The 15,000-nt window shown below is 43.7% G+C and overlaps 2 protein-coding genes across 2 annotated transcripts in view; one reads left to right on the forward strand and one right to left on the reverse strand.

Moving 5' to 3' along the window:
- The window catches only part of LOC139579781 (scavenger receptor cysteine-rich type 1 protein M130-like), a 524,366-nt gene that overhangs the window by 449,300 nt on the left and 60,066 nt on the right, over positions 1-15,000 (forward strand). The gene's annotated exons all lie outside the window — the stretch shown is intronic.
- LOC139577939 (uncharacterized) overlaps positions 1-15,000 on the reverse strand; it is an 86,319-nt gene that overhangs the window by 25,853 nt on the left and 45,466 nt on the right. Inside the window, exons 7-8 of the mRNA XM_071405061.1 lie at positions 13,805-13,909; positions 3,042-3,137 (exon numbers count right to left, since the gene is read on the reverse strand). Of these exons, the coding sequence (XP_071261162.1) occupies positions 3,042-3,137; positions 13,805-13,909 (201 nt within the window). The remainder of the gene's footprint in view (positions 1-3,041; positions 3,138-13,804; positions 13,910-15,000) is intronic.

Genomic DNA, 15,000 nt, shown 5'->3' on the forward strand with positions numbered 1-15,000 from the left:
TGAGCCAGGACGACCTGTAGAGGAGGAGTCTATTGTCTGAGCCAGGACGACCTGGAGGAGTCTATTGTCTGAGCCAGGACGACCTGTAGAGGAGTCTATTGTCTGAGCCAGGACGGCCTGTAGAGGAGGAGTCTGTTGTCTGAGCCAGGACGGCCTGTAGAGGAGGAGTCTATTGTCTGAGCCAGGACGGCCTGTAGAGGAGGAGTCTATTGTCTGAGCCAGGACGGCCTGTAGAAGAGGAGTCTATTGTCTGAGCCAGGACAGCCTGTAGAGGAGGAGTCTATTGTCTGAGACAAGATGGCCTGTAGAGGAGGAGTCTATTGTCTGTTGTCTGAGCCAGGACAGCCTGTAGAGGAGGAGTCTATTGTCTGTTGTCTGAGCCAGGACGGCCTGTAGAGGAGGAGTCTATTGTCTGTTGTCTGAGCCAGGACGGCCTGTAGAGGAGGAGTCTATTGTCTGTCGTCTGAGCCAGGACGGCTGTAGAGGAGGAGTCTATTGTCTATTGTCTGAGCCAGGACGGCTGTAGAGGAGGAGTCTATTGTCTGTTGTCTGAGCCAGGACGGCCTGTAGAGGAGGAGTCTATTGTCTGTTGTCTGAGCCAGGACGGCCTGTAGAGGAGGAGTCTATTGTCTGTTGTCTGAGCCAGGACGGCCTGTAGAGGAGGAGTCTATTGTCTGAGCCAGGACGGCCTGTAGAGGAGGAGTCTATTGTCTGAGCCAGGATGGCCTGTAGAGGAGGAGTCTATTGTCTGAGCCAGGACGGCCTGTAGAGGAGGAGTCTATTGTCTGAGCCAGGACGGCCTGTAGAGGAGGAGTCTATTGTCTGAGCCAGGACGGCCTGTAGAGGAGGAGTCTATTGTCTGAGCCAGGACGGCCTGTAGAGGAGGAGTCTATTGTCTGAACCAGGACGGCCTGTAGAGGAGGAGTCTATTGTCTGAACCAGGACGGCCTGTAGAGGAGGAGTCTATTGTTTGAGCCAGGACGGCCTGTAGAGGAGGAGTCTATTGTCTGAGCCAGGACGGCCTGTAGAGGAGGAGTCTATTGTCTGAACCAGGACGGCCTGTAGAGGAGGAGTCTATTGTCTGAGCCAGGACGGCCTGTAGAGGAGGAGTCTATTGCCTGAGCCAGGACGGCCTGTAGAGGAGGAGTCTATTGTCTGAGCCAGGACGACCTGTAGAGGAGGAGTCTATTGTCTGAGCCAGGACGGCCTGTAGAGGAGGAGTCTGTTGTCTGAGCCAGGACGGCCTGTAGAGGAGGAGTCTGTTGTCTGAGCCAGGACGGCCTGTAGAAGAGGAGTCTATTGTCTGAACCAGGACGGCCTGTAGAGGAGGAGTCTATTGTCTGAACCAGGACGGCCTGTAGAGGAGGAGTCTATTGTTTGAGCCAGGACGGCCTGTAGAGGAGGAGTCTATTGTCTGAGCCAGGACGGCCTGTAGAGGAGGAGTCTATTGTCTGAGCCAGGACGGCCTGTAGAGGAGGAGTCTGTTGTCTGAGCCAGGACGGCCTGTAGAGGAGGAGTCTATTGTTTGAGCCAGGACGGCCTGTAGAGGAGGAGTCTATTGTCTGTTGTCTGAGCCAGGACGGCCTGTAGAGGAGGAGTCTATTGTCTGAGCCAGGACGGCCTGTAGAGGAGGAGTCTATTGTCTGAGCCAGGATGGCCTGTAGAGGAGGAGTCTATTGTCTGAGCCAGGACGGCCTGTAGAGGAGGAGTCTGTTGTCTGAGCCAGGACGGCCTGTAGAGGAGGAGTCTATTGTCTGAGCCAGGACGGCCTGTAGAGGAGGAGTCTATTGTCTGAGCCAGGACGGCCTGTAGAGGAGGAGTCTATTGTCTGAGCCAGGACGGCCTGTAGAGGAGGAGTCTATTGTCTGAGCCAGGACGGCCTGTAGAGGAGGAGTCTATTGTTTCTGTAGCGTGAGGCAGCTTGATGTTCATGTTCACCCCTGGACAGGACACTAGTAGACAGTATTTTTTATTTTTTATTTTATTTAACTAGGCAAGCCAGTTGAGAACAAATTCTTATTTACAATGACAGCCTAGGAACAGTGGGTTAACTGCCTTGTTCAGAGACTGAGTTTTATTTTGTCAGCTCGGGGATTCGATCTAGCAACCTTTCGGTTACCGGCCCAACGCGCCCCAGTATAGTTCCTTAACAAATCAAATCAAATGTTATTGGTCACATACACAAATTTAGCAGATGTTATTGTGGGTGTAGTGAAATGCTTGTGTTCCTAGCTCCAACAGTCTTGTGGTATATAACAATTCACAACAATACACACAAATCTAAAAGTCAAAGAGCGGAGTTAAGTATTTGGTTGAATATGGTGTCGAAGCATTGTGGCATCATATAGTAAAATATAGTTACCTTAACAGGGGGGTTGGGCCTTGGTCTGTCTATTATATTAGTAGTATCATCAGGATTATAATATGATAGTGTAGTATGTGCATGATATAGTTACCTTAACAGGGGGGTTGGGCCTTGGTCTGTCTATTATATTAGTAGTATCATCAGGATTATAATATGATAGTGTAGTATGTGCATGATATAGTTACCTTGACAGTGGTGTTGGGCCTTGGTCTGTCTATTATATTAGTAGTATCATCAGGATTATAATATGATAGTGTAGTATGTGCATGATATAGTGTAGTATGTGTATGATATAGTTACCTTGACAGTGGTGTTGGGCCTTGGTCTGTCTATTATATTAGTAGTATCATCAGGATTATAATATGATAGTGTAGTATGTGTATGATATAGTTACCTTGACAGTGGTGTTGGGCCTTGGTCTGTCTATTATATTAGTAGTATCATCAGGATTATAATATGATAGTGTAGTATGTGTATGATATAGTTACCTTGACAGGGGGGTTGGGCCTTGGTCTGTCTATTATATTAGTAGTATCATCAGGATTATAATATGATAGTGTAGTATGTGTATGATATAGTTACCTTGACAGGGGGGTTGGGCCTTGGTCTGTCTATTATATTAGTAGTATCATCAGGATTATAATATGATAGTGTAGTATGTGTATGATATAGTTACCTTGACAGTGGTGTTGGGGTCAAACTTGAAGGCCTTGGTCTGTCCGTTCTCCAGATACACCTTCAGAACGTTGGGGAGGAAGAGCAGCGAGTTGCCCTGGAAACCAGAATAACCAGGAAATAAGGGTGTGTTATTATTAGCTAAATACTTTACTGGTAACAGATAAATATTAGAGAAGGGGGGGGGGGACAAATAAGTGTTTTGAAAGGTAAACTACCTGGGCTTGTGGTGATGACAGCTCAGCTAAACTTAAACACTCTGAATGACTCCCAAATGGCACCCACTCTAAAAATTAGGGGTTCAACAATGGTTCTTCTAAGATCCTCAAAGTTCTTTGAAGAACCTTAGGGTTCTTGGCTCTGAAAATATCCCCCCAAAAAGTTATTCCAAGAACCCCATAGGAGGTGGGGTTCATCGAGGAACCTCGTTAGTTGGTGGGGGTTCTTGCAGGAACCTAACTGCCCAACTGAAACACTTTTGGATTTTAATTTAAAAGGACAGCATGTGTAGGAACTTAATTGAACAATGTAAAGATCTCCTCAGTGTAAGGTAAGGTTTGTCCCTAGTCTGGTCTAAATATATGTTGTTTTATGATGATACCATCTATCTTTTCATATTTGTTTACCTCATTTAAAAATATATATATTATAATTTGCCACTAAAATCATAATAAACACAAAAAACTAAAATATAGTTGTTATGCGTATTATTATTAATAATAATAGTATTTTCTTGTTGAGGATCCATTAAAAGGGGTTATTTGAAGAACCCCTAGAGGATGCTCCAGGAACCTTTACGTTTTACAGTGTATGTCTGCCTCTCTCTCTGGCTCTCAATTTCAATTTCTGATAGAATAATTTGTATGTTTAAGATAATGACTAAAGTATTCCACCCCGGAACCATATAATTGTATGAAATGTGTTAAGAGTCATAATTCAATGATGTGTGTGACTAGGCCATTGTGTTACGCAATATGAGCTGGGTATAGTTGAGACATTCGAGGACAACTGAACTGTCGACTTGTGATAACGGTGAAACTAATAACTGGAAAGAGGCCTCCCCACCCGAGGGAGGAGAAAAACTGTTAGAAATGGCAGAAGATGATGAAACATGTTGCAGAAGGGTGATAAACAATGTATGTGAACTAGAAAATACAGCCCACCTAATACAGCCCACCTAATACAGCCCACCTAATACAGCCCACCTAATACAGCCCACCTAATACAGCCCACCTAATACAGCCCACCTAATACAGCCCACCTAAAGAGAGGTGGAGTTTCTACTGATGTGAGTTCATTTGTGTGTGTGTGTGTGTGTGTGTGTGTGTGTGTGTGTGTGTGTGTGTGTGTGTGTGTGTGTGTGTGTGTGTGCTATAAAAAGATTGTGTTCTCATTTTGAAGACAGAGCGCTCTCTGAATAAAGTATTGATCTATTGCAGAATCTGAGACTTTGTCTAATTCTTTATTAACCGGAGAGTTACGACCTCTGGGAAATACACAAAGCTTGAGTGATAGTTGAGTTCAACCATTGAGATAGCAAAATTCTCGTGACAATTTCACATTAAGGGCTTTATTGGCATGGGAAACATATGTTTACATTGCCAAAGCAAGTGCAATAAATAATAAACAACAAAACATGAACTGTAAACATTACACTTCCAAAGTTCCAAAAGAATGAAGACAAGCATTATTTGGTGTTTTACTTTGTACACAGAGGATATTTTAGCAGAATTCTGCATGCAGAGTCTCAATTTGGTGTTTGTCCCATTTTGTGAATTCATGGTTGGTGAGTGGACCCCAGACCTCACAACCATAAAGGGCAAAGGGTTCTATAACGGATTCAAGTATTTTTAGTCAGATCCTTGGTATGTTGAATTTATGTTCCTTTTGATGGCATAGAAGGCACTTCTTGCCTTGTCTCTCAGATCGTTCACAGCTTTGTAGAAGTTACCTGTGGTGCTGATGTTTAGGTCGAGGTACATTTGAAGTCGGAAGTTTACATACACTTAGGTTGGAGTCATTAAAACTAGTTTTTCAACCACTCCACAAATGTCTTGTAAACAAACTATAGTTTTGGCAAGTCGGTTAGAACATCTACTTTGTGCATGACAAAAGTAATTTTTCCAACAATTGTTTACAGACAGATTATTTCACTTATAATTCATTGTATCACAATTTCAGTGAGTCAGAAGTTTACATACACTAAGTTGACTGTGCCTTTAACTTCACTAGGGTAGGGGGCACTATTTTAACTTCCTGATGAAAAGCGTGCCCAAAGTAAACTGCCTGCTACTCAGGCCCAGAAGCTAGGATATGCATATAATTGGTAGATTTTGATAGGAAACACTCTGAAGTTTCTAAAACTGTTTGAATCATGTCTGTGAGTATAACAGAACTTATTTAGCAGGCGAAACCCCGAGGACAAACCATTCAGATTTTTTGTTGTTGTTGAGGTCACTCTCTATTCAATGGATTTTCATTGGGAATCCAGATTTCTAATTGACCTTCTTGCAGTTCCTACCGCTTCCACTGGATGTCAACAGTCTTTAGAAATTGGTTGAGGTTTTTTCCTTTCTGTAATGAAGAAGTACGGACATTTTGAACGAGGGTCACTTGTTGTGTACTGTTTGTTAGAGGCGCGTGACCAGAAAGCTAGCTACAGTTTGTTTTAATACTGTATTGAACACAGATCATCCCGTCTTCAATTTTATCGATTATTTACGTTAAAAAATACCTAAAGTTGTATTACAAAAGTAGTTTGAAATGTTTTGGCAAAGTTTACAGGTAACTTTCACAAGTTTTTTATTTTTATTTATTTATTTTACCGTTATTTTACCAGGTAAGTTGACTGAGAACACGTTCTCATTTGCAGCAACGACCTGGGGAATAGTTACAGGGGAGAGGAGGGGGATGAATGAGCCAATTGGAACCGGTGTTTTTATGGATCAAACGCGCCAAATAAATTGACATTTTGGATATATATCGACGGAATTAATCGAACAAAAGGACCATTTGTGATGTTTATGGGACATATTGGAGTGCCAACAACAGAAGCTCGTCAAAGGTAAGGCATGAATTATATTTTTATTTCTGCGTTTTGTGTCGCGCCTGCAGGGTTGAAATATGCTTCTCTCTCTTTGTTTACTATGGTGCTAACTCAGATAATAGCATTGTTTGCTTTCGCCGAAAAGCCTATTTGAATTCTGACATGTTGGCTGGATTCACAACCAGTGTAGCTTTAATTTGGTATCTTTCATGTGTGATTTAATGAAAGTTAGATTTTTATAGTAATTTATTTTAATTTGACGCTCTGCATTTTCTCTGGCTTTTGGCCAAGTGAGACAGTAGCGTCCCGCCTAAACTCAGATTTGTGGATATAAATATGAACTTTACCAAACAAAACATACATGTATTGTGTAACATGAAGTCCTAGGAGTGTCACATTTCTGTTTTTGATTTGTCACTCTGCAATTTCACTGGATGTTGGCCAGGTGGGACGCTACCATCCCACTTCACTTAGTGAGTTAACTTCTTTGTGATAGGGGGCAGCATTTTCACTTTTGGATGAATAGCTTGCCAATAGTGAACTGCCTCCTACTCTGTCCCAGATGCTAATATATGCATATTATTATTACTATTGGATATGAAACACTCTGAAGTTTCTAAAACTGTTTGAATGATGTCTGTGAGTATAACAGAACTCATATGGCAGGCAAAAACCTGAGAAAAAATCCAAACAGGAAGTGAGAATTCTGAGGCTGGTCGATGTTCAACTCATCGCCTATTCAATTCCCTGTAAGATATGGATCTGTTTGCACTTCCTACGCCTTCCACTAGATGTCAACAGTATGTAGAACGTGGAATGAAGCCTCTACTGTGATGTTGAGCCAGATGGGAGGTGTTTCAGTCATTGGTCTGGCAGAATGCCAGTTCCTGGTCACGCGCATTCCACATGATATCGTCTTGCTTTCCTTCTAGAGACACAAAGGAATTCTCCGGTTGGAACGTTATTGGATAGTTATGATAACAACATCCTGAAGATTGATTCTCTACTTAGTTTGACCAGTTTATTCGACCTGTTATATAATTTTTTGAAGTTTTCGTCCGAGTTTGCCTGCATTGTAACGACTGTCGTCTTCCTCCTCCTCGGACGAGGAGAGGAGAGAAGGATCGGTGGACCAATACGCAGCGAGGTATGTTGACATAATGAATTTATTGGAAAAAAAGACGAAGACTGACACGAACTATACTTGACTTATACAAAATAACAAACAAACAACGTAGACAGACCTGATCATGGAATTTACATAAAACACGCAGAACTCACGAACAGGAACAGACTACAATAAACGAAACGAACGGCCAAACAGTCCCGTGTGGTGCGCAGACACAGACACGGAAGACAATCACCCACAAACAAACAGTGTGAACAGCCAACCTATATATGGTTCTCAATCAGAGGAAAACGTCAAACACCTGTCTCTGATTGAGAACCATATAAGGCTAATTTCAAGTGACCTAAACAAGAAACACAAAACATATAATGCCCACCCCAACTCACGCCCTGACCAACTAAACACATACAAAAAATAACATAAAAGATAATAATCAGGAACGTGACATGCATATGCGCGAGCGGTTGGACATGTGCACTAAACGTGCTAGCAAAAGTAGGTACTTAGACATAAGTAATGGACATTATCGAACAATTTATTGTGGAACTAGGATTCCTGGGAGTGCATTCTGATGAAGATCATCAAAGGTAAGGGAATATTTATGATGTAATTTCTGTTGACTCCAACGCCGTCTCAGATTATTGCATGGTGTGCTTTATACGTAAAGTTTATTTTTTATTTTTTATCTGACACAGCGGTTGCATTAAGAGCAAGTGTATCTTTAATTCTATGTAAAACATGTATCTTTCATCAAAGTGTATGATGAGTATTCCTGTTATTAGATGTGGCTCTCTGCAATTTCTCTGGATATTTTGGAGGCATTTCTGAACATGGCGCCAATGTAAACTAAGATTTTTGGATATAAATATGCACATTATCGAACAAAACATACATGTATTGTGTAACATGATGTCCTATGAGTGTCATCTGATGAAGATCATCAAAGGTTAGTGATTAATTTTATCTCTATTTGTGCTATTTGTGAATCCTCTCTTTGGCTGGAAAAATGGCTGTGTTATTCTGTGAATAGGCACTCACCTAACATTATCGTTTGGTTTGCTTTCGTCGTAAAGCCTTTTTGAAATCGGACACTGTGGCTGGATTTACAACAAGTGTATCTTAAAAATGGTGTAAAATACTTGTATGTTTGAGAAATTTTAATTATGGGATTTCTGTTGTTTTGAATTTGGCGCCCTGCAGTTTCACTGGCTGTTGAAGAGGTGGGACGCTACCGTCTCACGTACCCAAGAGAGGTTAAGGACAACAAAGTCAAGGTATTGGAGTGGCCATCACAAAGCCCTGACCTCAACCCTATAGAAAATTTGTGGGCAGAACTGAAAAAGCGTGTGCGAGCAAGGAGGCCTACAAACCTGACTCAGTTACACCAGCTCTGTCAGGAGGAATGGGCCAAAATTCACCCAACTTATTGTGGGAAGCTTGTTGAAGACTTCCTGAAACATTTGACCCAAGTTAAACAATTTAAAGGCAATGCTACCAAGTACTAATTGAGTATATGTAAACTTCTGACTCACTGGGAATGTTATGAAAGAAATAAAAGCTGAAATAAATCATTCTCTCTACTATTATTCTGACATTTCACATTCTTTAAAGTGGTGATCCTAACTGACCAAAGACAGAGAATTTTGACTCGGATGAAATGTCAGGAATTGTGAAAAACTGATTTTAAATGTATTTAGCTAAGGTGTATGTGAACTTCCGACTTCAACTATATAGTTTTTGTGTGCTCTAGGGCAACGGTGTCTAGATGGAATTTGTATTTGTGGTCTTGGGAACTGGACCTTTTTTGATTTACAGTAAGGGTCCAGGTCTGACAGAATCTGTGCAGAAGATCTAGGTGCTGCTGTAGGCCCTCCTTTGTTGGGGACAGAAGCACCAGATCATCAGCAAACAGTAGACATTTTACTTCAGATTCTAGTAGAGTGAGGCTGGGTGTGTGTGTGGAGCTAGATGTCATGGTGTGTGTGTGTGTGTGTGTGTGTGTGTGTGTGTGTGTGTGTGTGTGTGTGTGTGTGTGTGTGTGTGTGTGTGTGTGTGTGTGTGTGTGTGTGTGTGTGTGTGTGTGTGTGTGTGTGTGTGTGTGTGTGTGTGGCTAGCTGTCACGGTGTGTGTGTGTGGAGCTAGCTGTCACGGTGTGTGTGTGTGTGTGTGTGTTTGTGGGTATGGAGCAATTCATTGATATATATGTTGAAGAGGGTGGGGCTTAAGCTGCATCCCTGTCTCACCCCACAGCCCTGTGGAAAGAAATGTGTTTTTTCAAATTTTAACCGCACACTTGTTGTTTATGTACATGGATTTTATAATGTTGTATGTTTTTCCCCCAACACAACTTTCCATCAATTTGTATAGCAGGCCTTCGTGCCAAATCAAAAGCTTTTTAGAAATCGATAAAGCATGAGAAGACTTTACCTTTGTTGGGTTTGTTTGTTTGTCAACTAAGGTCTGCAGGGTGAATATGTGGTCTGTTGTACGGTAATTTGGTAAAAAGCCAATTTAACATTTGCTCAGTACATTGTTTTCGCTGAGGAAATGTATGAGTCTGCTGTTAATGACAATACAGAGGATTTTCCCAAGGTTGCTGTTGACGCATATCCCACGGTATCTCTCTGTCTGTCTCTCTGTCTCTGTCTCTGTGTCTCTGTGTCTCTGTGTCTCTGTGTCTCTGTCTCTCTGTCTCTGTGTCTCTCTGTCTCTCTGTCTCTCTGTCTCTCTGTCTCTCTGTCTCTCTGTCTCTCTCAATTCAATGTAAGTACTTTATTGGCATGTATGTTACATGCCAAAACAAGTGAAATAGAAGATAAACAAAAGTGAAATGAACAATAAAAAACAGTAAACATTACAGTTACAAAAATTCCAAAAGAATAAAGACATTTCAAATGTCATATTATGTCTATAAACAATGTTGTAATGATGTGCAAATAGTTAAAGTACGAAAGGGAAAATAAATAAACATAAATATAGGCTCTCTCTCTCTCTCTATATATATATATATATATATATATATATATATATATATATATAATCTGCCTCTCTCTCTGTCTCTCTGTCTCTCTGTCTCTCTCCATCTGTCTTTATCCATCTGTCTCTGTCTCTCTCCATCTGTCTTTCTCCATCTGTCTCTGTCTCTCTCCATCTGTCTCTCTGTCGATTATACTGTGTTTTTCATGTCTCTCCCTCCCTCTTTATGTTCCTCCTCTCACCCCCTCTCTTCCACTCTCTCCTCCTCCTCCCCCCTTTCAATACATTATTCTTCTGTAATCACAGCTGTTCTGAAGGGAATCAGACTGGCATTGATCCAACCACTCAATCTCTTCCTGTTGTTCTCTCTCTCTCGCTCCACCCCCCCCTCTCATCTCTCTTTCATTCTCCCTCCACATCTCTCTCTCTCTCGCTCCAACCCTTTCTCTCTCACTCTGTCTCCACCCATCTCGCTCCGCTCCCTCCCTCCACCCTTCTCTCTCCCCCCCACCCTTCTCTCTCCACTCCCTCCTTCCACCCTTCTCTCTCCCTCCCTCCACCCTTCTCTCTCCCCCCCACCCTTCTCTCTCCGCTCCCTCCCTCCATCCACCTCCACCCTTCTCTGTCCCCCTCCACCCTTCTCTCCCCCTCCACCCTTCTCTCTCTCCCCCTCCACCCTTCTCTCTCTCCCCCCACCCTTCTCTCTTCGCTCCCTCCCTCCACCCTTCTCTCTCTCCCCCTCCACCCTTCTCTCTCTCCCCCTCCACCCTTCTCTCTCCGCTCCCTCCATCCACCTCCACCCTTCTCTGTCCCCCTCCACCCTTCTCTCCCCCTCCACCCTTCTCTCTCTCCCCCTCCACCCTTCTCTCTCCCCCCCTCCACCCTTCTCTCTCTCCCCCCCCACCCTTCTCTCTCCGCTCCCTCCCTCCACCCTTCTCTCTCCGCTCCCTCCCTCCACCCTTCTCTCTCTCCCCCTCCACCCTTCTCTCTCTCCCCCTCCACCCTTCTCTCTCCCTCCCTCCACCCTTCTCTCTCCGCTCCCCTCTAATCATTAATAGTGTGTTTACACTGAGTATACAGAACATGAACAACAGCTTCCTAATATTGAGTTGCATCCTCCCTTCTACCTTCAGAACAGCCTCAGTTTATCAGGACATGGACTCTACTAGGTGTCGAAAGCGTTCCACAGGGAGGCTGGCCCATGTTGACTCTAATGCTTCAGGACATGGACTCTACTAGGTGTTGAAAGCGTTCCACAGGGAGGCTGGCCCATGTTGACTCCAATGCTTCCCACAGTTGTGTCAAGTTGGATGGATGTCCTTTGGGTGATGAACCATTCTTGATACACATGGGAAACTGTTGAGTGTGAAAAACCCAGCAGCGTTGCAGTTCTTGACACAAACTGGTGCGCCTGGTACCTACTACCATACCCCCGTTCAAAGGCACTTAAATATTTTGTCTTGCACATTCACACTTTGAATGGTACACACACAATCCATGTTTGAATAGGGAATAGGGCTCTGTTCAACAGTAGTTCACTATATAGGGAATAGGGCCCTAGTCAACAGTAGTGTTCTATATAGGGAATAGGGCCCTGGTCAACAGTAGTGCACTATATAGAGAATAGGGCCCTGGTCAACAGTAGTGCACTATATAGGGAATAGGGCTCTGGTTAACAGTAGTGCACTATATAGGGAATAGGGCTCTGGTCAACAGTAGTGCACTATATAGGGAATAGGGCCCTGGTCTAAAGTAGTGCACTATATAGGGAATAGGGCCCTGGTCTAAAGTAGTGCACTATATATAGGGAATAGGGCTCTGGTCAACAGTAGTTAACTATATAGGGAATAGGACTCTGGTCAACAGTAGTGCACTATATAGGGAATAGGGCCCTGGTCTAAAGTAGTGCACTATATAGGGAATAGGGCTCTGGTCAACAGTAGTGCACTATATAGGGAATAGGGCCCTGGTCAACAGTAGTTCACTATCTAGGGAATAGGGCTCTGGTCAACAGTAGTGCACTATATAGGGAATAGGGCTCTGGTCAACAGTAGTTCACTATATAGGGAATAGGGCTCTGGCCAACAGTAGTGCACTATATAGGGAATAGGGCTCTGGTCAACAGTAGTTCACTATATAGGGAATGGGGCTCTGGCCAACAGTAGTTCACTATATAGGGAATAGGGTCCCTGGTCAACAGTAGTTCACTATATAGGGAATAGGGCCCTGGTCAACAGTAGTGTTCTATATAGGGAATAGGGCCCTGGTCAACAGTAGTTCACTATATAGGGAATAGGGCTCTGGCCAACAGTAGTGCACTATATAGGGAATAGGGCTCTGGTCAACAGTAGTTCACTATATAGGGAATAGGGCTCTGGCCAACAGTAGTTCACTATATAGGGAATAGGGCTCTGGCCAACAGTAGTGCACTATATAGGGAATAGGGCTCTGGTCAACAGTAGTTCACTATATAGGGAATAGGGCTCTGGCCAACAGTAGTGCACTATATAGGGAAAAGGGCTCTGGTCAACAGTAGTGCACTATATGGGGAATAGGGCTCTGGTCAACAGTAGTGCACTATATAGGGAATAGGGCTCTGGTCAACAGTAGTGCACTATATAGGGAATAGGGCTCTGGTCTAAAGTAGTGCACTATATATAGGGAATAGGGCTCTGGTCAACAGTAGTACACCATATAGGGAATAGGGCCCTGGTCAACAGTAGTGTTCTATATAGGGAATAGGGCCCTGGTCAACAGTAGTGCACTATATAGGGAATAGGGCCCTGGTCAACAGTAGTGCACTATATAGGGAATAGGGCCCTGGTCAACAGTAGTGTTCTATATAGGGAATAGGGCCCTGGTCAACAGTAGTGCACTATATAGGGAATAGGGCTCTGGTCAACAGTAGTACACCATATAGGGAATAGGGCCCTGGTCAACAGTAGTGTTCTATATAGGGAATAGGGCCCTGGTCAACAGTAGTGCACTATATAGGGAATAGGGCCCTGGTCAACAGTAGTGTTCTATATAGGGAATAGGGCCCTGGTCAACAGTAGTGCACTATATAGGGAATAGGGCCCTGGTCAACAGTAGTGCACTATATAGGGAATAGGGCTCTGGTCAACAGTAGTTCACTATATAGGGAATAGGGCTCTGGTCAACAGTAGTTCACTATATAGGGAATAGGGCCCTGGTCAACAGTAGTGCACTATATAGGGAATAGGGCTCTGGTCAACAGTAGTTCACTATATAGGGAATAGGGCTCTGGCCAACAGTAGTGCACTATATAGGGAATAGGGCTCTTCCTCCTCACGTGTATTGACAGGAAAGGGACAGGACATCTCAACCACAGTGAACTGGGTTTCCAAGCAGTGAGGACAGGGAGGAATATAGGGTTGTTACATGGCTGAGAGATAAACCACTTGTGACTAGCTACATACAGCAGTCATGTCAGCTCCATAAAGCGTTAACCAACATGTCCATCTGGTGCTTTAGAAGTCACTGCATAGACTAGATCATACATGAATCCTGGACAGATGTGACACAACAGCTTCATAAAGGGCTTATAACACGTCATGCAGTGACAATAGGGTGTCGTAAGAGTCTGACGTACCTGAGAGTGACTATTGACCTCAACCTCCTCAGCAAAGCGAACTTTGACCGGGTTGGACCGGAGTTTAGCTCTCTTCTCTGGGGTGATGAAGGAAGACTTGGGTCCCTGAGAATCCACAGGAGGAGAAATTAAGACTTGGGTCCCTGAGAATCCACAGGAGGAGAAATTAGGACTTGGGTCCCTGAGAATCCACAGGAGGAGAAATTAGGACTTGGGTTCCTGAGAATCCACAGGAGGAGAAATTAAGACTTGGGTCCCTGAGAATCCACAGGAGGAGAAATTAGACAGAGTTTCCAAAAGGCACGAGGGTGCAGACTGCAGAGCCTGTGGTTTACCCATAATGCTCCCAGCAAAGACAAATAACATTCTCCTCTCCCTACCTGGGTTCAACCCCCTTCTCCTTCCTTCCTGTTGTGTCTGCCTCCTTCCTGTATCTGCATCTGTTTCTGTACCTGTCTAAATAAAGTGTCAGTAAACCCTAAACAATCTAGATCTGAAAACTAACAGGTAGAGGATAAACAACAGAACCTCAGAGACACTAATCTGACTGATCAAACCTAACAGGCTGATAAACAACAGAACCTCAGAGACACTAATCTGACTGATCAACCTAACAGGCTGATAAACAACAGCACCTCAGAGACACTAATCTGACTGATCAACCTAACAGGCTGATAAACAACAGAACCTCAGAGACACTAATCTGACTGATCAACCCAACAGGCTGATAAACAACAGAACCTCAGAGACACTAATCTGACTGATCAACCTAACAGGCTGATAAACAACAGAACCTCAGAGACACTAATCTGACTGATCAACCCAACAGGCTGATAAACAACAGAACCTCAGAGACACTAATCTGACTGATCAACCCAACAGGCTGATAAACAACAGAACCTCAGAGACACTAATCTGACTGATCAACCTAACAGGCTGATAAACAACAGAACCTCAGAGACACTAATCTGACTGATCAACCCAACAGGCTGATAAACAACAGAACCTCAGAGACACTAATCTGACTGATCAACCCAACAGGTAGAGGATAAACAACAGAACCTCAGAGACACTAATCTGACTGATCAACCTAACAGGCTGATAAACAACAGCACCTCAGAGACACTGATCTGACTGATCAACCCAACAGGCTGATAAACAACAGCACCTCAGAGACACTGATCTGACTGATCAAC

This window comes from Salvelinus alpinus, chromosome 6 (assembly GCF_045679555.1).
Source record: "Salvelinus alpinus chromosome 6, SLU_Salpinus.1, whole genome shotgun sequence".
Classification (NCBI taxonomy): Eukaryota; Metazoa; Chordata; class Actinopteri; order Salmoniformes; family Salmonidae; genus Salvelinus; species Salvelinus alpinus.